Genomic DNA, 23,269 nt, shown 5'->3' on the forward strand with positions numbered 1-23,269 from the left:
ATTTTGTGTAGAGACCTGTGCTCTAGCACCATGAAAATGTCGCCCTAAGTGATGTCTGTAATAAAGTGTCAGGGTTCGGGTCAGTGTGCTCCACAGCGAGCCACAGGGCCTTGTCTTTCCATAACTACTGGTATAAACAAACTCTTGCTCTAAAATAAGTAAATCAGGGTTAAAGATTCTGCAGATTGGGGGAAAGGCGCCACTGGCCGCCCCCACCACCGTTGTTTTTGTTGCCGAGCCGAGGAGCGTCGTGCAGCACGGTAAAAACAAAAAACGCTCAACATATTATGCTCTTTTCTTGCGTGTGCAATGACGTCAGAGGAGAAGAAAGTGTTTGTTGTTTGCAGTAACTTATTTGTTGTTCTAAAACTGCAGACAGACTTGGCTGTTTCACTATTAAGGATTCCAGCTTTAAGGTTCTGCTTAGTTATACTGTTAAGTATGTCTGAGCTGCTGACCTCTGCACAGCGAGCCGCAGGGCCTTCTATCTCTATAGCTACTGAAAAAAAACAAACACTAGCAGCAGTAGGAAGGGTAGGTAGTATCACAGCAGCGGGGCCTTCTATCTCTATAGCTACTGATAAAAAACAACTCAAACACTAGCAGCAGTAGGAAGGGTTAAGGTCAGGGTCGTGACCTCTCCACAGCGGGCCGCAGAGCCTTCTCTCTCTCCAGCATCTCCAGGATCAGCTTGCCCCACTCCTCCTCCAGGTCGTTGGGGTGCATGCCCAGGGGCAGCTTGATGCGCCCAAACTCCATCCATACCTGGGGAACACAAACATGCACAGAATTTTAACTTCTATAACACATACAGTGCATTCAGAAAGTATTCAGACCCCTTCACTTTTTCCACATTATGTTACAGCCTTATTCTAAAATGGATTCAATTGTTTTTCCCCCTCAATCTACACACAATACCCCATAATGACAAAACCAAAACAGGTTTATCGAAAATGTATTAAAAAAATAAAATAAAAATGAAATATCACATTTACTTAAGTATTCAGACCCTTTACTCAGTACTTTGTTGAAGCACCTTTGGCAGTGATTACGGCCTTCATTCTTCTTGGGTATGATGCTACAACCTTGGCCCACCTGTATTTGGGGAGTTTCTCCTATTCTTCTCTGCAGATCCTCTGAAGCTCTGTCAGGTTGGATGGGGAGCGTCGCTGCACAGCTATTTTCAGGTCTCTCCAGAGATGTTCGATCAGGTTCAAGTCTGGGCTCTGGCAGGGCCACTCAAGGACATTCAGAGACTTGTCCTAAAGCCACTCCTGGGTTGTCTTGGCTGTGTCGTTGTCCTGTTGGAAGGTGAACCTTCGCCCCAGTCTGAGGTCCTGAGCGCTCTGGAGCAGATTTTCATCAAGGAACTTTTTACTCCGTTCATCTTTCCCTCAATCCTGACTAGTCTCCCAGTCCCTGCTGCTGAAAACATCCCCACAGCATGATGCTGCCACCACCAGGATTCATCGTAGGGATGGTGCCAGGTTTCTTCCAGAAGTGACGCTTGGCATTCAGGCTAAAATAGTTCAATCTTGGTTTCATGAGACCAGATCGACTATGAGAAACAAGACTGAGTCCTTTAGGTGCCCCTTGGCAAACTCCAACGGGCTGTCATGTGCCCTTTACTGAGGAGTGGCTTCCATCTGGCCACTCTACCATAAAGGCCTGATTGGTGGAGTGCTGCAGAGATGGATCTTATTGCAGAGATGGATCCTTCTGGAAGGTTCTCCCATCTCCACAGAGGAACTCTAGAGTGCTGTCAGAGTGACCATCGGATTCTTGGTCACCTCACCTCCCTGACCAAGGTCCTTCTCCCCCAATTGCTCAGTTTGGCCGGCCGGCCAGCTCTGGGAAGAATCTTGGTGGTTCCAAACTTATTCCATTTAAGAATGATGGAGGCCACTGTGTTCTTGGGGACCTGCAGAAATGCTTAAGTACACTTCCCCAGATCTGCGCCTCGACACAATCCTGTCTCTATGGACAATTCCTTCGACCGCATGGTTGGTTTTTGCTCTGACATTCACTATCAACTGTGGGCCCTTACATAGACAGGTGTGTGCCTTTCCAAAACATGTGCAATCAATTGAATTTACCACAGGTGGACTCCAATCAAGTTGTAGAAACATCTCAAGGATAATCAATGGAAACAAGAAGCACCTGATCTCAATTACGAGTGTCATAGCAAAGGGTCTGAATACTTATGTAAATAAGCTATATATTTTTTTAATAAATTTGCAGACATGTCTATTTATTTATTTAATACATTTTAGAATGAGGCTGTAACGTCAAACAAAATGTGGAAAAGGTGAATGGGTCTGAATACTTTCCGAATGCACTGTATGCCTACACACTCTTTACTTTTACATACAATACAAAAATAATATGCAACACACTATAAATCCAGAATTTCGCCTGCAAAGTACATTGTTTCGAGTGCAAAGGACGAATCTCGTCGAGGTCTTGAAGTATAAATGTTTGGGGTTGTGAGTCATCATGTGTCATTGATCAGGAGTGTCAGGAGGGCAGTGGGAAAGTAGAACAGAGGGGAAATGGAAGAGGATTTGATAGGAAGAATTATAGTTTGTTGTCTCAAGGCAGTGGCATGGGGTTGAAATGGCCTGGTGCAGAGGACAGGGTGTTCGATCTCGCACGCACGCACGCACGCACAACCCGAGGGACTCATGATGCACAGTGTGGCCCGCTCATGGTGGCAGAAACCAGGTCACCTCTTCAAATCCTTTTCTTTCTCTCGCCATCTCTCTCTGTCAATCTCTCCATGTTTCTCTCTCTTTTGTCGGTCATTGAGTTTATGAGTTTCAGTTTTCTACAAGACTAATGCCAGCCAAATATGCCATAATATGATATGTTGTTGAAATGAGGCTGTGTCCTCAAGGGTAATAATAGTATATGCCTGGGTATGTAGTTCAGTCTCTCGGATGGTGAACCGGTGTTTACCATCAATGTAGGTTTGCGGTTTCTGCTGACATTTTACAGAGCTTGTCGTCATTGAGTCTCAACAGGTTTTAGAAATCAAAAGTCTCCCTCTTCCTCCCTCCCTCCCTCCCTCCCATCCATCCATCCATCCATCGCATACCTCCAGCAGTTTGTAGAGGTGTTCAACGCCACTCTTCTCCAGCTCCTTGGCAGGGATCTCCGTCTCCTTGAAATGGACGTACTCATTGTAAAGTGCCTGTTGGACAGTGACAGGGTGTTGACAAAAGGCTAGATGTCAATAACAGACTGTCTTTGAATGACCCGTATACATAAAGCATCTCAGAGTAGTAATGCTGATCTAGGAACAGCCCCCCCCGTCTATATAATCATATTCATGATTATCTAAATCGCTGAACTGATCCTAGATCAGCACTCCTACTCGGATATGCTTTATAAACATTTATTTTTCATCTTTACCCACATCCTGTCCCCCTCTCCCTCATCCCCTTATTGCCTCTCTCTCTTTCGACCCAGCTTTCCTTCTCCTCCATTCTGCCTATTTTATTCTCTTCTCTCCATCGCCCGGATTCCCTTTCTTGACCCTTTCCCTCCCCCCTCTTCACCTTGAGCTCCACAGGGTTAAGTGGGAAGTTCTTGTTGGCCATGAGTGTCGTGTGCTGCCGGCTCCACTGCAGCAGAGTGGAGAAACGAGACTGGTACTCTGCCCAGCGGTGATCCACCTCCTGATAGAGAGAGAGAGAAAGAGGGAAGGAGGAAAGGGGGAGAAGAGAAAGATAGCTATCAATATACTTCAATGGCAGACTGCGATCAATGGAGTCCATTATTGGCTCCAGAGCTTTGGCAACATGATGTCCCTTCAGCAGTCATGCCAATAAGAGTACAGATATTCATTCCAAATACATTCGTTCACACAGACTGACCAACTGTACATTAATACAAGCTAAAGTTAACGTGAGAGGAGTAGAACATACATGTGCAGCGATGCCCTCTCCTCCCTCTGGGATCTTGGGGAAGGCATCGTAGATGGAGGAGACGTATGTGATGACCGACTTCTCATCTGGAGACGGAACGTCCACATCTAGAGAGAGAGAGAGAGAGAGAGAGAGAGAGAGAGAGAGAGAGAGAGAGATAGAGATAGAGATAGAGATAGAGAGATAGAGAGATAGAGAGAGAGATAGAGAGAGATAGAGAGAGAGAGAGATAGAGAGATAGAGAGAGAGAGATAGAGAGAGAGAGATAGAGAGATAGATAGAGAGAGAGAGATAGAGAGAGAGAGAGAGAGAGAGAGAGAGAGAGAGAGAGAGAGAGAGAGAGAGAGAGAGAGAGAGATAGAGAGAGAGATAGAGAGAGAGTCCGGTAGGAGGAAACGGGGAGATGAAAGGGGGAGCGGAAAGGTCAACACGTTATAAATGGTAGAGAGAGGCAGACCAACAGAACACACAGGAACACAGACAGTATCATAATGTACACTACTCTCACGGTACCAGACCTGTCAACACCGTAGAACGGCTGGAGGCCAGAAGTACACAGACAGAGAGACAGAAACACAGATGGACAGAGACACAGACAAACAGAGAAAGACAGGCAGGCAGACGGTTACCTTCAGCGTCCAGTAGTCTGGTCACCCCTAGCGACTCAGCGATCTCAAAGGCCTGCTCCAGGTTGTCAAGGTTACTCTGCTGCGCCACCACCTCCATGTCAATCAGGTCTGGCCTGGAGACCATCAGAGAGGGAGACAGGGGGGTTAGAACTGAAAGTGTGTGTGTGTGTGTGTGTGTGTCTACATGCATCTCAGTGAGTGATTGTGTGTGTACCTGAATCGGTGGAGCAGGGCGTTGAACATGCGCCCGTCGCTCCAGGAGGAGGAGAAGTTGGTACAGCGGAGGCCAGGCCAACCCTCTGAGGCCTGCTGGCTCCATAACAACAGCTTCTCCTTAGCCGTCAGGTCCCCAGACTCACCGCTCACATAGATCTCTGAGATCTGGAAACAGAGAGGATATGGTTCATACAGGAAACACTCATGAACACACACACACTCCCTGCTCACATAAAATGTCAGATTAGGAGAGACCAGAGGAGAGGGTTAATGAATATAGGACATGCATATTGGGATGACTTTGCTTGGATCCATCCACAAGTATTGGTAGAAGGTTCCAAATATGAACTATTTGATGGTCAAAGGATGCCTGCTCTTACTGTGTAATCATGGTAAGGAAAAAACATGTTATATGAAAGCCACAACAGCTGGCAGAGATGCACACCCTTTCCCTTTAGGGGCAGACACTCATTACAGACTACATTATCCTCTCATATTCATGACATTGTCCTACTACCAGACTGTAACCCACAGTGGGCATTCATTACACTGTTTCAAACTTATCTTTAGTGTCATGACAAACTAATCGCTGTACCCACATTTCACACAGGCCCACGCACACACGGATGTACGTGACATGCAAACGTACACACACACACACACACACACAGTGAGTCAGCAGAATTGTATCAACGTGCTAGTCTTCTATTCACTTTGATTCAAACTTGTTGTCTTTGTTCCTATCCTTCATCTTCTCTGTCCTTTAACCAATAGGCCTTAAGCCCGAGCCAACGTTCTTTTCTCCTTCGGTCTCTCATTATTCTGGCCAGCTCATTAGCTTGTTTTCTCACCACAATCTCCCCCTCTCCCTCCTCCACTTGTTCATTCCTTCATCCATCTACCCCCTTCCCTCCCCCCTCTTTCGGCCTCCTTCCAGCCCACCCCTTCTATCTGTCACGTCGGCTTTTCTCCTCATTTGATCTGTTCTTCCTCAGACTCTGCCTTGTTTTGAACCGTCCGTCTCTCCTTCGCATCAATCTGCTGTTTCACTCCTCTTTTTCCATCCCTCTTTTCTTTGAGGTCAAAGCGCTTATAACCTACTTAAGCCAACCGTCCTCCACCTCACCCCCTCCCCACTCGCTTCCCTTTCTTCTCTACACTTGTCTTTCTTTCTTTAATCTGTTCATCATGACAAAGGGTGGCTGTTATAGATGCAGTATCTGGCAGTGCCTGGTTCTTGTCATCAGTATTCCTCCGTCATCCTTTTTCTCACTTCCCGTCTTGCCCGCCCTTCCTCCCTCCCTCCCTCCGTCAGTCTGTCTGTCTCTCGAGTGCTAATATAGAACAGAATGAAAGTCCAGTGAGTGCCAGGAGACTGCAGCAACAACCAAAAGAGAAGGAGAGAGCGAGAGGGGGGGATGAGCGAGCGAGGGAGAGGAGGAATGGCATGCAAAAGAGAGAGCAAAACCAGGCCTGAGTAAACTAATAAGGCAAAACATGCACATGACGCGCACATACAGTACAAACCATACACACCGACGGCAAACACGCAGACAGACACACACCCTGTATGTACCCCCAAAACACAGCTCCTCCGTGGCATGGGCCTTTTATAGTAAAGATTATTAAGGCAAGGACATCCAACTACAGGGCCACTCCATCAATTTGACTCTGGCCCTGAGCCCTTCAGTGACTGGCAATAAACGATAAACGAGTCAAGCACAGCCTCACTCTACCATTCGACACCCAGGTACTGCACCATCCTATGTAGCTCAGTCCCCCCCTTCCCCCTACAACCTGTTTAGAATACTGCAGCTGGTGATTGGACCGCATACTACATGTTTGCGCTGGTCAATTGAAATCGTCATACATAATTACCACCTTCTCATGGACATGTTTATCCTAAATTCTGATCCAGGTATTATGAGCAATACGGTTGTTTTGGGTAACATATGGTAGCGATTTTACACTACCAAAACAGGGCACATGGTGTCAATTATCTGGTGACATCGTGCTTAAATCAGACACTACCAAACACTAACAGACAGACAGCTACACCGTCACACACACGAGCAGCCAGAGGCCTGCTGCCCCCCCCAGGAGTCATGATAAGTGCCAGAACAGACACACTATGAATGCTCTGTAAGATGGTGGAACCCTAGGATGCAGACATCAAAGTGTGTTCAGTGTGTGCTGTGCTCGGACTCATTCTCTTACCGACTCATGTGATTCTTGAGTGCCTTAACATGCTCACGCACGCACCGCTTGAGAGACAGCAAGGTGGTGCTATCACCATCGACTAGAACAGCTAGAAACGCTAGGCCTACGACACACTGCTATGATACACTTGCCTCCTGGGGCTCAGAATAGTCTCCATTTAAAGAAAGGGTCCTTTGAAGTAGGAAAGAGCGACGGAGAGAGAGAGAGAGAGAGGGGGATGGACGGACGGAGAGAGAGAGAGGGGGATGGACGGACGGAGAGAGAGAGAGGGGGATGGACGGACGGAGAGAGAGAGAGGGGGATGGACGGACGGAGAGAGAGAGAGGGGGATGGACGGACGGAGAGAGAGAGAGGGGGATGGACGGACGGAGAGAGAGAGAGGGGGATGGACGGACGGAGAGAGAGAGAGGGGGATGGACGGACGGAGAGAGAGAGAGGGGGATGGACGGAGAGAGAGAGAGAGAGGGGGATGGACGGAGAGAGAGAGAGAGATGGGGGATGGACGAGAGAGAGAGAGATGGACGGACGGAGAGAGAGAGAGTGGGATGGACGGAGAGAGAGAGAGAGAGAGAGAGAGAGAGAGAGAGAGAGAGAGAGAGAGAGAGAGAGGGGGGGATGGACGGACGGAGAAAGAGAGAGAGAGAGAGAGAGAGAGAGAGAGGGATGGACAGAGAGAGAGAGGGACGGACGGACAGAGAGAGGGACGGACGGATGGAGAGAGGGACGGACGGACGGATGGAGAGAGGGACGGACGGAGAGAGGGACGGACGGAGAGAGAGAGAGGGACGGACGGACGGAGAGAGAGAGGGACGGACGGACGGAGAGAGAGAGGGACGGACGGACGGAGAGAGAGAGGGACGGACGGAGAGAGAGAGGGACGGACGGAGAGAGAGAGGGACGGACGGAGAGAGAGAGGGACGGACGGAGAGAGAGAGGAATGGACGGAGAGAGATAGGAATGGACGGAGAGAGATAGGAATGGACGGAGAGAGATAGGTATGGACGGAGAGAGATAGGAATGGACGGAGAGAGATAGGAATGGACGGAGAGAGGAGGAGGGAGAAAGAGAAAATGGAGGACAGGCAGGGGGATAGAGATGAGGCAATTAGAGGTCGACCGATTATGATTTTTCAACGCCGGTGCCGATTATTGGAGGACCAAAAAAGCCGATACCGATTAAATCGGCCGATTTTTATATATATAATGACAATTACAACAATACTGAATGAACACTTATTTTAACTTAATATAATACATCAATGAAATCAATTTAGTCTCAAATAAATAATGAAACATGTTCAATTTGGTTTAAATAATGCAAAAACAGTGTTGAAGAAGAAAGTAAAAGCGCAATATGTGCCAGGTAAAAAAGCTAACATTTAAGTTCCTTGCTCAGAACATATGAAAGCTGGTGGTTCCTTTTAACATGAGTCTTCAATATTCCCAGTTAAGAAGTTTTAGGTTGTAGTTATTATAGGAATTATAGGACTATTTCTCTCTATGCCATTTGTATTTCATATACCTTTGACTATTGGATGTTCTTATAGGCACTATAGTATTGCCAGCCTAATCTCAGGAGTTGATAGGCTTGAAGTCATAAACAGCGCTGTGCTTCAAGCATTGCTAAGAGCTGCTGGCAAACACAGCAAAGTGCTGTTTGAATGAATGCTTACGAGCCTGCTACCACCACTCAGTCAGACTGCTCTATCAAATATCAAATCATAGACTTAATTATAATATAATAAACACACAGAAATACGAGCCATAGGTCAATAATATGGTCAAATCCGGAAACTATCATTTCGAAAACAAAACGTTTATTCTTTCAGTGAAATACGGAACCGTTCCGTATTTTATCTAACGGGTGGCATCCCTAAGTCTAAATATTCCTGTTACATTGCACAACATTCAATGTTATGTCATACCTTCAGGCTCTGATCAGGCCCTACACCCAAACAAGGGCACTCCGTTCATCCACCTCTGGCCTGCTCGCCTCCCTACCTCTGAGGAAGCACAGTTCCCGCTCAGCCCAGTCAAAACTGTTCGCTGCTCTGGCACCCCAATGGTGGAACAAGCTCCCTCACGACGCCAGGACAGCGGAGTCAATCACCACCTTCCGGAGACACCTGAAACCCCACCTCTTTAAGGAATACCTGGGATAGGATAAAGTAATCCTTCTAACCCCCCCCCCCTTAAAAGATTTAGATGCACTATTGTAAAGTGGTTGTTCCACTGGATATTATAGGTGAATGCACCAATTTGTAAGTCGCTCTGGATAAGAGCGTCTGCTAAATGACTAAAATGTAAAATGTAAATAATTATGAAAAATTCTGGCAAATTAATTACGGTCTTTGTTAGGAAAAAATGGTCTTCACACAGTTCGCAACGAGACAGGCGGCCCAAACTGCTGCATATACCCTGACGCAAATGCGCTTTTGTTAAATCACCACCCGTTTGGCGAAGTTGAAGTAGGCTGTGATTTGATGATAAATTAACAGGCACCGCATTGATTATACGCAACGCAGGACAAGCTAGTTAACCGAGTAATATCATCAACCATGTGTAGTTAACTAGTGATTATGTTAAGACTGATTGTTTTTTATAAGATAAGTTTAAAGCTAGCTAGCAACTTACATTGGCTCCTTGCTGCACTCGTGTAACAGGTGGTCAGGCTGCCACGCAGTCTCCTCATGGATTGCAATGTAATCGGCCATAATCGGCGTCCAAAAATGCTGATTACCGATTGTTATGAAAACTTGAAATCGGCCCTAATTAAAACCGGCCATGGCGATTAATCGGTCGACCTCTAGAGGCGATATTTAGATAGTTGATGGGGAGAGGGAATGAGACAGACCAAATACACAAAAAGAGAGGATAGAGAGAAAGAGAGCGAGTGGGAGGGATATAATGTGTTTGGAATCCCCCTCTGGGGCTAGATGCAGCAGTACAGTGTTGATGAATGCGCATCTGAAAACCCTATTTATTCAGATGAGGGCAGGCCAGACATTGCCAAAAAGGCAGCCATCACGTACCCACACACACACACACCCACACACACACACACCCACACACTCGAGAAAGAGACAGAAGTATTGATCGTTACCTAGCTAAAACACTCGTAAAAGGGAGCCTTTGTGGAGACCGGGCTCTAAGCAACTGTGTGTGTGTGTGTGTGTGTGTCGGTCTTGCTTTCCCTGTGACTCAGCACTGCTTATCGAATGAGACACACAGGCACAAAGACAACATAGCATCATAATATACTGACGGCAGGGCGTTACAGGTCAATGTAAAGCACTTTGAGCAAGGAAGGTCTAGATCAACTAATTACCACTATCAACGGAGGTTGATTATTGGTAACAACAGTAAAAGGGTCACCAGCAACTGTGGGGTTAAAGGCCTACACTATAGTAGGCATAGAAATAGAATTACTTGACACACATAAACCCCATTGTGTGAGCCGTATCATAAAACAATCATTGCAAAATAACAAGTTACAGTATGCTGTCAGGAACCCTGCCATTTAAGGCAAAACACACACGCAGTCTGAAGTAACAGAGGAAAGAGTGGGTGGTGTGAGGAAAATAATGAGTGATGAGATGGAAATAGAGAGAAAGACAGAGGGAAAGAAAGAGAAAAGGGGGAAAGATGCAGAGAAGGTCTGTGCTGTGGCGATTAGGCTCTGGAGACTCCGGAAGGATGAAAAGATGCAGAGGACCTTCTGCAGGGCTGATAACCAGGACACAGAGACACACAGACAGAGAGAAAGACAAATGTACAAATGATCTCTCTCACACAAAGATGTATGACAGTGGTATACAAGACGTAAAAGGGCAACACACATTCAGAAATATGCTTTCTCGGCCTGATCCTGGACAAGCCCCCAAATATGTAGCCTACATTTCCACGAGTAAAAGAGAGTGAGTGGAAAAGAGAAAGAGAGAAAAATGCCCCTGACCTGAGGGAACTGCTTTGTGGTGACCTGGGGTGGAGATAGAGGACTGTCAGTTGCAGAGTCCAGTCCCTCTCTAGAGCTTTCCCAGTCTATCTGGGTGGCGCCCCCTGCCTCTGGGGAGGTTAGTGGCAGGTCGCTGGCATAGCCCGAGGACAGAGGGTCCTGTACCGAGGGTCCATCGGCTTTTGTAGTTTCCTGGGTCCCCATAAGGTTGGTTGTCATATTGAGACCTGAGGTGTCCATTTTGGCTCTCCTTTGGGTCAAGCCAACCCTGCTTAGCTGGGTGGCTCCCCCCGTCTCTGGGGAGATGCGGGGCAGATCGCTGGCATAGGCAGAGGAAAGAGGGTTCTGTATTAATAGTCCCTCTTGGACCTGCGCTGGTTTATCCAGACTGAGTTCCTTGACTTTTGTAGTTTCCTGGGTCCCCATAAGGAAAGTGGTCCTGGCATCCATTTTGGCTCTCTTGCTGTCTTCCTCAGAAAGATGTACTTTGAGGATGTTCCCAGTCACAGTGGATGCGGCTGGAGGTTCGGCACATAACTCTACTTCTACCTCTTTGTCATGGTAACTGTCCCCTCTCCAAACCGGGGACCCAAAGTCACTAGGGTAGACTGTCCTCACAACACACAGCCGGCCCTCCACCTCGCGAATGTGGACCACCCCTTTGCGCTCCTTTGCCGAAGGGTTGTTAAAAGCAACCCCCAGCGTCCCTGCTAGCCCACCCCCACCTTCATCCTCCACCTCCTCTTTCTCCTTTTCTCGTTTTTTCCCCCGTTCCCTTTCTTTCTTGGGTCTTCGTATACAAGGCCTCTCCAGGACCCCTTGTTCTCGCTCCCTGACTTTGCAGACTCGACCGCCACCAGGGGTGGTGTGCACCTGGGACGGAAAAGATGGGTCAGGGTTATCTGGGGTCGGGGTGGGGTCCTCACTGGGTTGCCCTTGGCTGCTTGGGTCCTCTATGGTACTGCTCGTCCCCCCTTCCTCACTCCCAGCTCCGGGGTAGGACAGCCTTCTCCACACTGGGCTTGGCTCAGGGGACAGTTCCAGCACTCTGCTACCACCCAACCCCCCCATGCTGTCACTCGTGGAGTCCGTACAGAGAGCACTGGGAAGGGGCAGTCTGGATTGAGTTTGGACATGAGGCACAGTTAAATTGGTGATTTTGGCTCCGACGTCACTCATAGTGTTGAACGAGGCCGTGGTTGCCTCTGTGACAGTACCTTTGTCCTCTTCATCTTCTTCCTCCGGTATGTTGCTTATCCTTACGCTTTCCACCTCCGAGCCTACCGACGACCCTCCTTTCTGGTGCTTCTTTCCTTTGCGTTTTCGCCGGAAGCGGAGGCGCCGTTTGTGGTTGGGGGACAGTGGGGGGAAGCCGTGTCCTCCCTCCCTAGGGGGCCTCACACAACCCATAGAGCTTCCCATCTCCGAGTGAATGATTGAGGGAAGGGAAGGACAGAGGAGACAAAAATAGAATGCAAAAAACACACTCAGGTGGACAGGCACACCAGAGTAGCAGAGAGTGACGGACGAAAGCGATATCAATGTGACACTTGCTCACGGTGTGACGTTAGTGACAGCAGGTTTAGCTATGGTTGCTTGCCAGGAGTATAGAAAGTGACAATGACGAGACGGGATGTGGGCTCTCGTCACCTTCTCATAGGGTCTGGTTCAGTCCAGCCGGCCGAGGTGCCTCCTGCAGGCTTGCGTGTCACAGCTCTCGTCTGTCCGTAGGTGCTCCTCTCCCTCTCCTCCTCCTCCTCCTCCTCTCGTTGCAGCTGTTGCCTCACCTCACCTAGGCAACACCGCTGTCAGCCCTGTCTGTTCTTGCTCGCTCTCCAAGGCCCCCCCACTGTCGCTACAGGCAGGTCACGGACGTCCCAGCAGGGTCCCAGCACTAACGTCAAGGACACTGAGGCAGACACATGTCAGCAGACTCAGCACAGCTTACCAGAAAATAGATTTGGCTTCAGGCTTTAGTCGTTCATTCCTCCAAAGTTTGGCAGGTGAGAACGAAAGTCAACGTGGCTCAAACATACTACATGTTGAACGAGGCTCGGAGAGTCTGATGTGTGAGACGGTGAGTCAGAGCACTGCAGCGTCCTCTTCAGCTCAACAGTCGTTTCACACAGACAACGTCGGCGTGTGCGTGAGAGAAGTCCATGGGGTCTCTGGCGTTGCCTGCGATGGAATCAGTGCTCGTCTCATCTCATATCGGAAATTCCTCAGAGTGTGAGACGCGAGGGAGCTGCAGTGCAGTGCAGACACACACACACACACACACTCACACATGCAATGTGTCTGACTCGGTGCACATCATCGCAGTCGCTCGGCAGCGGAATGAAAAAATAAAAAATCCCGTCATCTGCAATTCCGCTCTGCATTCGCCATCCTGCACACACGCAGTTTGTTGGTAATTTCTTTTCCCTGTCGTTCCGCGGATACTGTAATCCAAGTACTTTATACAGGCTCGCCTCCAGGTATCCACAATCATATATTATTAATAACTCTCCACTCCTGCGATAATGTTATTGTTGTCAGCGCCGTAACAGCCAACAACAGTCATAGTAGTGGAGTTGGTGATAGCATTAGTTCTGTAGTAGCCGGCGGTGTCCCATTCTGCTGAGACAGCATGCTAATATCCACCATCCAGATTGGTGGTGGGTGATAGTGGACAGTCAGCCAATACGCTGACAGCTTGTTAACTCAAAATCAGAGCCTCGACGGCGGCGACTCAGACTCCTCGCCATTCCCCACGATCCCCCCTGTTCATGGAGTCACTGCGTCAGGTGCCGTTTGATTTCCTTCAGTTTCCCCGGTTGTTAACCACACGAGAGGTCTCAGTACGAAGGAAACCGACGGGGGGGCGTTGAACGAGCGTTAAAGCAACGTTACGGTGCGGACTTGAAAGTCTCCAAGTGATACGGGTAACCATGGGACCAGGAAGAGAGGTGAAGAGATCCTGAATGGTAGGTGTCCTGCATTATCCTTCAATGACTACCAATCCCACATTGCATTAGGAGTGGTAAGATACCTGCAGCGTTGTCTCATAGAAAATCCAGACAACCCGGGAAGCTGGTAGTGGTTCCTGTAGCTTGGCCTCTGGTGCTATATCAGGTTTAAATCCAGGGCACGGCGAGGAAGAGCGTAGAGACCCCATCTTTAGCTTTCCAGACGTCACGTGGCTCCCCCATTGATGCCGGCCTTGAGCTTATCCCCCCCTCCAACGGAGGATTGCTGGGAGATCGTGCTGGTGGCTGGTGCTATCCAATCACCAACCCCTCAGTCCATGTCCAACCTTAGAACTGTCTGTCAGCCAGGCAGGCTTTTTCAGTCATCCCTGCTGACAGTCTTCGACACTGCTCTAGTACTCCAGTATATAAGCATCCACAATCATCCAGGTCTGTATGTGTTCCCAGTATGAGGCCACAGGCGTGCATGCAAAGAGGGTCTGGTTGCAGACAACCACGCAGACAGACAGGCGGTTGGTTAAAAAGGCACTCCCTCTCCACTCGTCTCCTCCGGTCTGGTTAATGGAATTAGCAGTGGTGGCTGGGCTGGGCTACAGGAGGCTGGGCTACAGGAGGCTGGGCTAAACTGGGTTAGACTTGGTTAGGGAAGGTCCAGTATCCCCCGGCTTTAGCCGTCCTCCTGACGCTGCCTGCAAACAAACAGCTGACTGGGAAAGGAAAAGTCCAGTAGTCTGCAGCTCCTTGGTTGGTTATAGAGAGAGATGGAGGAGGAGAGGGGGATCCGAATGAAGGGAGAACAAGGTCCCCGTCAGACAGGCATGATCGGATTGATCCAATAAACACAGTGTTCCTGGGAGAGAAGCAAAATGTGTGTGTGTGCAGCTGAAGAGAGAGCAAGTGTGTGTGTGTGTGTGTGTGTGTGCCTGCAGGGCTGGGCGATCCTCCAATCAGCTGTGTGTGTATGTGTGAGCCGAGGTCTGTAGATCCAGGGGAAACCGGGAGACACCGTAACAGTAGGCAGCCTGTATTCCGCTCTCTGTCGCTGGCTTCTCTCGGTCGTGTTCTCCCTCGCTCGCAGGCAGAGAGAAAAACGCTCTATCTTCACAACCTCTGCAGCTATAGCTCTCTTTCTCCCACCCTCTTTTCTCCTCCTCCTATCCGCTTCCTCGTTCCTCCCTCCCTCCTCCTCTCGCTCTCTCTCTGGCATACTCTCTACTGCTCTCTTGGTGTGACACACACACACACACCGATATGCTATTTTTTGGGGGGTCCGATACAGATAGATTTTGTGGGGGGGGGGCGACAAAGTTTACTGATATGATATATCCTCCATTATAAACTGGGTGGTTCGAGCCCTGAATGTTGATTGGCTGACAGCCGTGGTATATCAGGGGGGGTTTGTGATATATGACCAATATACCACGGCTAAGGGCTGTATCCAGGCACTCTGCGATGTGTCGTGCATAAGAACAGCCCTTAGCCGTGGTATATTGGCCATATACCACACCCCCTCGTGCCTTATCGCTTAAATCCATTTATCCAAGATGGCGTAGCAGTCAGACGTCCTTTGTCCTCGTCGTGTTGTGTGTGTGTGTGTGTGTGTGTGTGTGTGTGTGTGTGTGTGTGTATATATATATATATATATACACACACACACACACACACACACACACACACACACACACACACACACACATACATACATAAATAATTTTTTTCCCGCATATCTTTTTATATACACACGCACACACATTTTTTTTCTTCTAAAAACTCAACTTCAAAACACTCTCCTGCAACCCGCATTGCGAATCTGTTTGTTTCTTTAAAAAATATTATTCACCTCAAATCTGAAATCCACAAAAGAAGCTAGCCAGTTCACTAGCTAAGGTTAGAATTCAGCTAACCACGGTTGGCAGTCATCAGCTATCCTTTAGCTCGCAATGCTATCGGCAGTTTAGTACAACGTGACTCAGACCAGACCATACCGGTCCTATTTTCTCTCCATATCCCCTGATTCCTACCGCAAGCTCTGGACATTTACACCTGGATCTTGCAGCTAGCTAGCTGCTACCCGAGTGACTATTGGCTAACGTTGGTCCCAGAGGAAACACCAATTATCCCGGAGCTAGCCAGCTGAAGAGTTCCATCAGCCACTCCTGGGCTACAATCACCTAGCCAGACCCATTTTACTGCCGATGCGGAGCCCCACCGGGCCTTCACGACTGGACTACCAACGTTATCTGCCCGAGGGAGTTATTCAACTGGCCCCTCCGTCGCGACGTAACCTGAACGCCCATCTGCGGCCCACTATTCGTTAGCTGTCTTGAGCATATCGGCTGCTAGCTGAATAGGTATATCGGACAATTTTCCTGGGCCACTATAACTATAACTATTTTGCCAAATGGACTGGTCCCCTCTACCACATGGAACCGCACTAATCTACCGACGGAAACGCATGAGGTGGCTAAAAACAGACCTCCGTCTTCTGCTAGCTTGCTACCCATGGCCCGGCTAGCTGTCTGAATCGCCGTGACCTCAACCAACCCTCACTACTCACTGGACCCTTATGATCACTCGGCTAAGCATGACTCTCCTTAATGTCAATATGCCTTGTCCATTGCTGTTTATTGGCTTATTTCACTGTAGAGTCTCTAGCCCTGCTCAATATACCTTATCCAACCCTTCAGTTCCACCACCCACATATGCGATGACATCACCTGGTTTCAATGATGTTTCTAGAGAAAATATCTCTCTCATCATCACTCAATGCCTAGGTTTACCTCCACTGTATTCACATCCTACCATACCTCTGTCTGTACATTATACCTTGAATCTATTTTATCGCCCCCAGAAACCTGCTCCTTTTACTCTCTGTTCCGGATGTCCTAGACGACCAATTCTCATAGCTTTTAGCCGTATCCTTATCCTACTCCTCCTCTGTTCCTCTGGCGATGTAGAGGTTAATCCAGGCCCTGCAGTGCCTAGCTCCACTCCTATTCCCCAGGCACTCTCTTTTGTTGACTTCTGTAACCGTAAAAGCCTTGGTTTCATGCATGTTAACATTAGAAGCCTACTCCCTAAGTTTGTTTTATTCACTGCTTTAGCACACTCTGCCAACCCGGATGTCCTAGCCGTGTCTGAATCCTGGCTTAGGAAGACCACCAAAAACTCTGAAATCTCCATCCCCAACTACAACATTTTCAGACAAGATAGAACTGCCAAAGGGGGCGGTGTTGCAATCTACTGCAGAGATAAATAAAGGTGAAATAAATAAAAAATAACCTGCAGAGTTCTGTCCTACTATCCAGGTCTGTACCCAAACAATTTGAACTTCTACTTTTAAAAATCCACCTCTCTAAAAACGAGTCCCTCACCATTGCCACTTGCTATAGACCACCCTCTGCCCCCAGCTGTGCTCTGGACACCATATGTGAACTGATTGCCCCCCCATCTATCTTCAGAGATTGTGCTGCTAGGTGACCTAAAGTGTGACATGCCTAACACCACAGCCATCCTACAATCTAAGCTTGATGTCCTCAATCTCACACAAATGATCAATGAACCTACCAGGTACAACCCCAAAGCCGTAAACACGGGCACCCTCATAGATATCATCCTAACCAACTTGCCCTCTAAATACACCTCTGCTTTTTTCAACCAAGATCTCAGCGATCACTGCCTCATTGCCTGTATCCGTAATGGGTCAGCAGTCAAATGACCTCCACTCATCACTGTCAAACGCTCCCTGAAACACTTCAGCGAGCAGGCCTTTCTAATCGACCTGGCCCGGGTATCCTGGAAGGATATTGACCTCATCCCGTCAGTAGAGGATGCCTGGTTATTCTTTAAAAATGCCTTCCTCACCATCTTAAATAAGCATGCCCCATGCACGAAATTCAGAACCAGGAACAGATATAGCCCTTGGTTCTCTCCAGACCTGACTGCCCTTGACCAGCACAAAAACATCCTGTGGCGTTCTGCATTAGCATCGAACCGCCCCCGTGATATGCAACTTTTCAGGGAAGTTAGAAACCAATATACACAGGCAGTTAGAAAAGCCAAGGCTAGCTTTTTCAAGCAGAAATTTGCTTCCTGCAACACAAACTCAAAAAAGTTCTGGGACACTTTAAAGTCCATGGAGAATAAGAGCACCTCCTCCCAGCTGCCCACTGCACTGAGGATAGGATACACTGTCACCACCGATAAATCTACTATAATTGAGAATTTCAAGAAGCATTTTTCTACGGCTGGCCATGCTTTCCACCTGGCTACCCCTACCCCGGTCAACAGCACTGCACCCCCCATAGCAACTCGCCCAAGCCTTCCCCATTTCTCCTTCTCCCAAATCCAGTCAGCTGATGTTCTGAAAGAGCTGCAAAATCTGGACCCCTACAAATCAGCCGGGCTAGACAATCTGGACCCTTTCTTTCTAAAATTATCTGCCAAAATTGTTGCAACCCCTATTACTAGCCTGTTCAACGTCTCTTTCGTGTTGTCTGAGATTCCCAAAGATTGGAAAGCAGCTGCAGTAATCCCCCTCTTCAAAGGGGGGGGACACTCTTGACTCAAACTGCTACAGACCTATATCTATCCTACCCTGCCTTTCTAAGGTCTTCGAAAGCCAAATTAACAAACAGATTACCGACCATTTCGAATCCCACCGTACCTTCTCCACTATGCAATCTGGTTTCAGAGCTGGTCATGGGTGCACCTCAGCCACGCTCAAGGTCCTAAACGATATCTTAACCGCCATCGATAAGAAACAATACTGTGCAGCCGTATTCATTGACCTGGCCAAGGCTTTTGACTCTGTCAATCACCACATCCTCATCAGCAGACTCAACAGCCTTGGTTTATCAAATGATTGCCTCGCCTGGTTCACCAACTACTTCTCTGATAGAGTTCATTGTGTCAAATCGGAGGGCCTGTTGTCCGGGCCTCTGGCAGTCTCTATGGGGGTGCCACAGGGTTCAATTCTTGGGCCAACTCTTTTCTCTGTATACATCAATGATGTCGCTCTTGCTGCTGGTGAGTCTCTGATCCACCTCTACGCAGACGACACCATTCTGTATACTTCTGGCCCTTCTTTGGACATTGTTAACTACCCTCCAGACGAGCTTCAATGCCATACAACTCTCCTTCCGTAGCCTCCAACTGCTCTTAAATACAAGTAAAACTAAATGCATGCTCTTCAACCGATCGCTGCCTACACCAGCCCGCCCGCCAAGCATCACAACTCTGGACGGTTCTGACTTAGAATATGTGGACATCTACAAATACCTAGGTGTCTGGTTAGACTGTAAATTCTCCTTCCAGACTCACATCAAACATCTCCAATCCAAAATTAAATCTAGAATTGGCTTCCTATTTCGCAACAAAGCATCCTTCACTCATGCTGCCAAACATACCCTCGTAAAACTGACCATCCTACCGATCCTCGACTTCGGCGATGTCATTTACAAAATAGCCTCCAACACCCTACTCAACAAACTGGATGCAGTCTATCACAGTGCCATCCGTTTTGTCACCAAAGCCCCATATAGTACCCACCACTGCGACCTGTACGCTCTCGTTGGCTGGCCCTCGCTTCATACTCGTCGCCAAACCCACTGGTTCCAGGTTATCTACAAGACCCTGCTAGGTAAAACCCCGCCTTATCTCAGCTTGCTGGTGACCATAGCAGCACCCACCCGTAGCACGCGCTCCAGCAGGTGTATTTCACTGGTCACCCCCAGGGCCAATTCCTCCATTGGCCGCCTCTCCTTACAGTTCTCTGCTGCCAATGACTGGAACGAACTACAAAAATCTCAGAAACTGGAAACACTTCTCTCCCTCACCAGCTTTAAGGACCAGCTGTCAGAGCAGCTCACAGATCACTGCACATAGCCCATCTATAAATAGCCCAAACAATTACCTCATCCCAAACTGTATTTATTTATTTTGCTCCCTTGCACCCCAGTATTTCTACTTTGCACATTCACCTACTGCAAATCTACAATTCCAGTGTTTTAAAATGCTATATTGTATTTACTTCGCCACCGTGGTTTTTTTATTGCTTTTACCTCCCTTATCTCACCTAATTTGCTCACATTGTATATAGACTTGTTTTTGTACTGTTTTATTGACTATGTTTTTTTTTTACTCCATGTGTAACTCTGTTATTGTATGTGTCGAACTGCTTTGCTTTATCTTGGCCAGGTCGCAGTTGTAAATGAGAACTTGTTCTCAACTTGCCTACCTGGTTAAACAAAGGTAAAATAAATAAATAAAATAATATAGACTGTTACAGCAGTGAAAATGAAAAAGTTCCACTGTTCCACACTGAGTTCTCATAAATTGTCATCCAAAATAGCAATTGTCCAAGAAGTATGTTTCAGATGTTCATTTCTTACATTGTGACAATAATGACATGAGAATGGCCACAAATGATTAGATAAGCATGATATTTCCTTATTTCATACTATGTATTGAATTTCGGTTACTATGTATCCGACACCGATGTATTGGTAAAAAGGTCAATATCAGCTGTTAAGATCGGTGAACCGATATATCGGTCGGGCTCCACAAAGACACGACTCAAAAGCTTCCCAGGCTGGCCAGCTGCTACAGAAAAATAAATCGGTGTTGATTCTCTGCAATACCGGAGATAATTAAAGCAAGTTGAAAAAGAGTAAAGAAGGATGCAGGAGAGGAGGGTGTTGAGGAGTTTCTGAAAAGATCAACAGGGATGTAATGGCAAGAGAGAGGGATGGGGAAATGAGGGAGAGAAGGAAAGAGAGGGGGATACAAAGAGGGATGGGGAAATGAGGGAGAGAAGGAAAGAGAGGGGGATACAAAGAGGGATGGGAAAATGAGGGAGAGAACGCATGAGAGCCTCTGCACCAGTTAAAGCTTTTTCGCTCACACACACACACACACACACACACACACACACACACACACACACACACACACACACACACACACACACACACACACACACACTTAAAACACTCAAATCTCACTGTGCATGTGGGTGGTGGACAACTGTACGAGCACACACACAGTCCACATCAAGAAACACACACACACAAGGACCTGAGGCAGTGTATGGCAGCTTAGAGATCTACCCACAGTCCCAAAATAAAATACCATTACAAACATAAACGCATAGTATTCTCCAGTGACGGTAGATCAGCTACTTGTAGAGGAGTCCAATCCACAGCTCTCCAATTACCCCCACAGTGGAAAACAGACAATAAGACCCGAAAATCAGGTCTCTGAGGCCTTCAGGCCTTCACCATGGATATGATGTGCTGGAAGCCTCCAACTACCAATTAGCTACCTGAAAGCTGTCACATTTACTATGCAATTCTTTCTGCCACAACATAAAACATAAAAGCTGATTTCAAGTCGGTTTTGATGTTTCACCCTCTAAATGATGGAGGTTAGGTGGTCTATAGAAATGACCTTGACTAACCTGTACCCCTGCACATTGACTCGGTACCGTACCCCCTGTGTATAGACTTGTTATTGTTATGTAATTTTGTTCTGTTACTTTTTTATTTCATTTTTTTTTTTTTTTACTTTAGTTTATTTACTACATATTTTCTTTACTCTATTTCTTCAATTGCATTGTTGGTTAAGGGCTTGTAAGTAAGCATTTCACGGGTAGGTCTACACCTGTTGTATTCGGCGCATGTGACTAATAAAATTTGATTTGCACGAATTAAAGAGCCAGGCCAGAGTGGATTAGCCAATCACATGCAGCCACAGCTCAGGGAGAGGCGGGGTTTGTGAGAGGGGTGGGGTGTTGTTGGCTGAGAACATTGTTAGTGCGCCAGGTCATCTATGAAGCTAGGATAACTGGTGACCCCTAGTGGTCAAAATGAGGAGCTGCAGCCAACCTTGAACTGTTGTGCCAGGGTAAATTATGCGTACTGAATTTACATAGCGCTATACATTTTTCAATGCTGTCGGTAGGTCACAAACATGTGCAATGATCCATATAGTATACTACAAGGCTTGTCCCCAGAATATATTGTTGTAAAACACAACACTTTTTGGGGAAGGTGTCCTTTAAAAAAAGATATATATATTTTATTTAACTAGACAAGTCAGTTAAGAGCAAATTCTTATTTACAATGACAACTATTATCCGTTAGGTGAGTGAACATCGTAGCCAAACATTGACTTCAAATGATGGATTAAGTACCAAGTGGAGGACAACTGCCAGACATTGCTGCCTTGAGGGCCAGAGCCGGGCTGAGTCTCTCTAAAATTGAATTGAAGTGGCTGGTGTTGAGAAGGAGCGCTGAGACAGCAACTTGTCTAGCCTGCAGTCGGAGAGAATGCTTTGCTAACGTGACACATCTTTGAAATAATGAAGAACTGGTCTTAACTAGACATGACAGAGTGTGGAGTCATAGGCCTCTGGTTCTACCCCTAACAACAGAGCTTCGTCCAATGACGAATTCTCCTTTTGGCCTGACAGAGTCCTCCAATCAGCAGCAAACTTTAGGGGGACAGTTTCCTGGAATAACTTCCCTCCCTACTTTCTGGCCATGCAGTGCTTTCTGACCCCACATTTTACCTACTAAAACCAAACCCTATATCCTTGCCCGTAATCATTACAATAAATGAATATGTGCTTTCTAGCACGCCATCTGGTGACTCCCAATGACATTGTTGCTCCTTGCAAATCCCAGGTCATAATGTGCTGTTCAGACTTTTTACACGTGTTCACATATGTAATTTACATTAAGTTGATGTACTCGTCTGTCATTTTCAGTTTCTGTATTTTGTGTTATTATTCAATAAAATCATGTTCATATAGGATTGGTTATATTTTTGGAGAATGAAGTAAACAGATCCTAAGCGCTCACTATGAAACCGTGCAGTCTGTCTCTGTCCTCTGCCTTAACAGCAACCTGGGCTAGCTGCGTTGCCTCTTTCAGCACTAGCTCTTTTGACAAAAGTATTCAGACCCCTTGGATGTCTTCACATTGTGTTACAAAGTGGGATCGACATGGATTCAATTGTAATGTGTCAACAATCAACACTAACATGATTTAAAGATGAATACAAATTCAAAAACTCAAATATGGTCGTTGCGCAAGTATTCATCTCCCTGAGTCAACATGTTAGAAACCCCTTTGTCATCGATTACAGCTGTGAGTGTTTCTGGGTAATTCTCAGAGCTTTGCTCACCTAGATTGTACAATATTTGACTATTATTCTTTTCAAAATTCTTTAAGCTCTATCAAGAAGATGAGGATCATGGCTAGAAAGCAATTTAAATCACTTGCCATCGATAGATTTTTAAACAGATTTAAGTCAAAACTAACTTGGCCACTCAGGAACATTCAGTGTC

At 47.2% G+C, this 23,269-nt stretch overlaps 1 protein-coding gene across 32 annotated transcripts in view; it reads right to left on the reverse strand.

Moving 5' to 3' along the window:
* LOC106570016 (microtubule-actin cross-linking factor 1) overlaps window positions 1-23,269 on the reverse strand; it is a 300,527-nt gene that overhangs the window by 114,526 nt on the left and 162,732 nt on the right. For 12 of the 32 annotated variants that reach the window (XM_045693741.1, XM_045693740.1, XM_045693738.1 and 9 more), the window contains 6 exons: window positions 4,773-4,939; window positions 4,559-4,671; window positions 3,930-4,036; window positions 3,561-3,680; window positions 3,098-3,193; window positions 638-765 (listed from right to left, as the gene is read on the reverse strand). In XM_045693741.1, the coding sequence (XP_045549697.1) occupies window positions 638-765; window positions 3,098-3,193; window positions 3,561-3,680; window positions 3,930-4,036; window positions 4,559-4,671; window positions 4,773-4,939 (731 nt within the window). Of the gene's footprint in view, window positions 1-637; window positions 766-3,097; window positions 3,194-3,560; window positions 3,681-3,929; window positions 4,037-4,558; window positions 4,672-4,772; window positions 4,940-10,948; window positions 13,448-23,269 lie in introns of those variants that run through there. The other 20 variants (XM_045693725.1, XM_045693723.1, XM_014141881.2 and 17 more) reach the window with 8 other exon arrangements.

The sequence above is a fragment of the Salmo salar genome, chromosome ssa14, assembly GCF_905237065.1.
Source record: "Salmo salar chromosome ssa14, Ssal_v3.1, whole genome shotgun sequence".
NCBI lineage: Eukaryota > Metazoa > Chordata > Actinopteri > Salmoniformes > Salmonidae > Salmo > Salmo salar.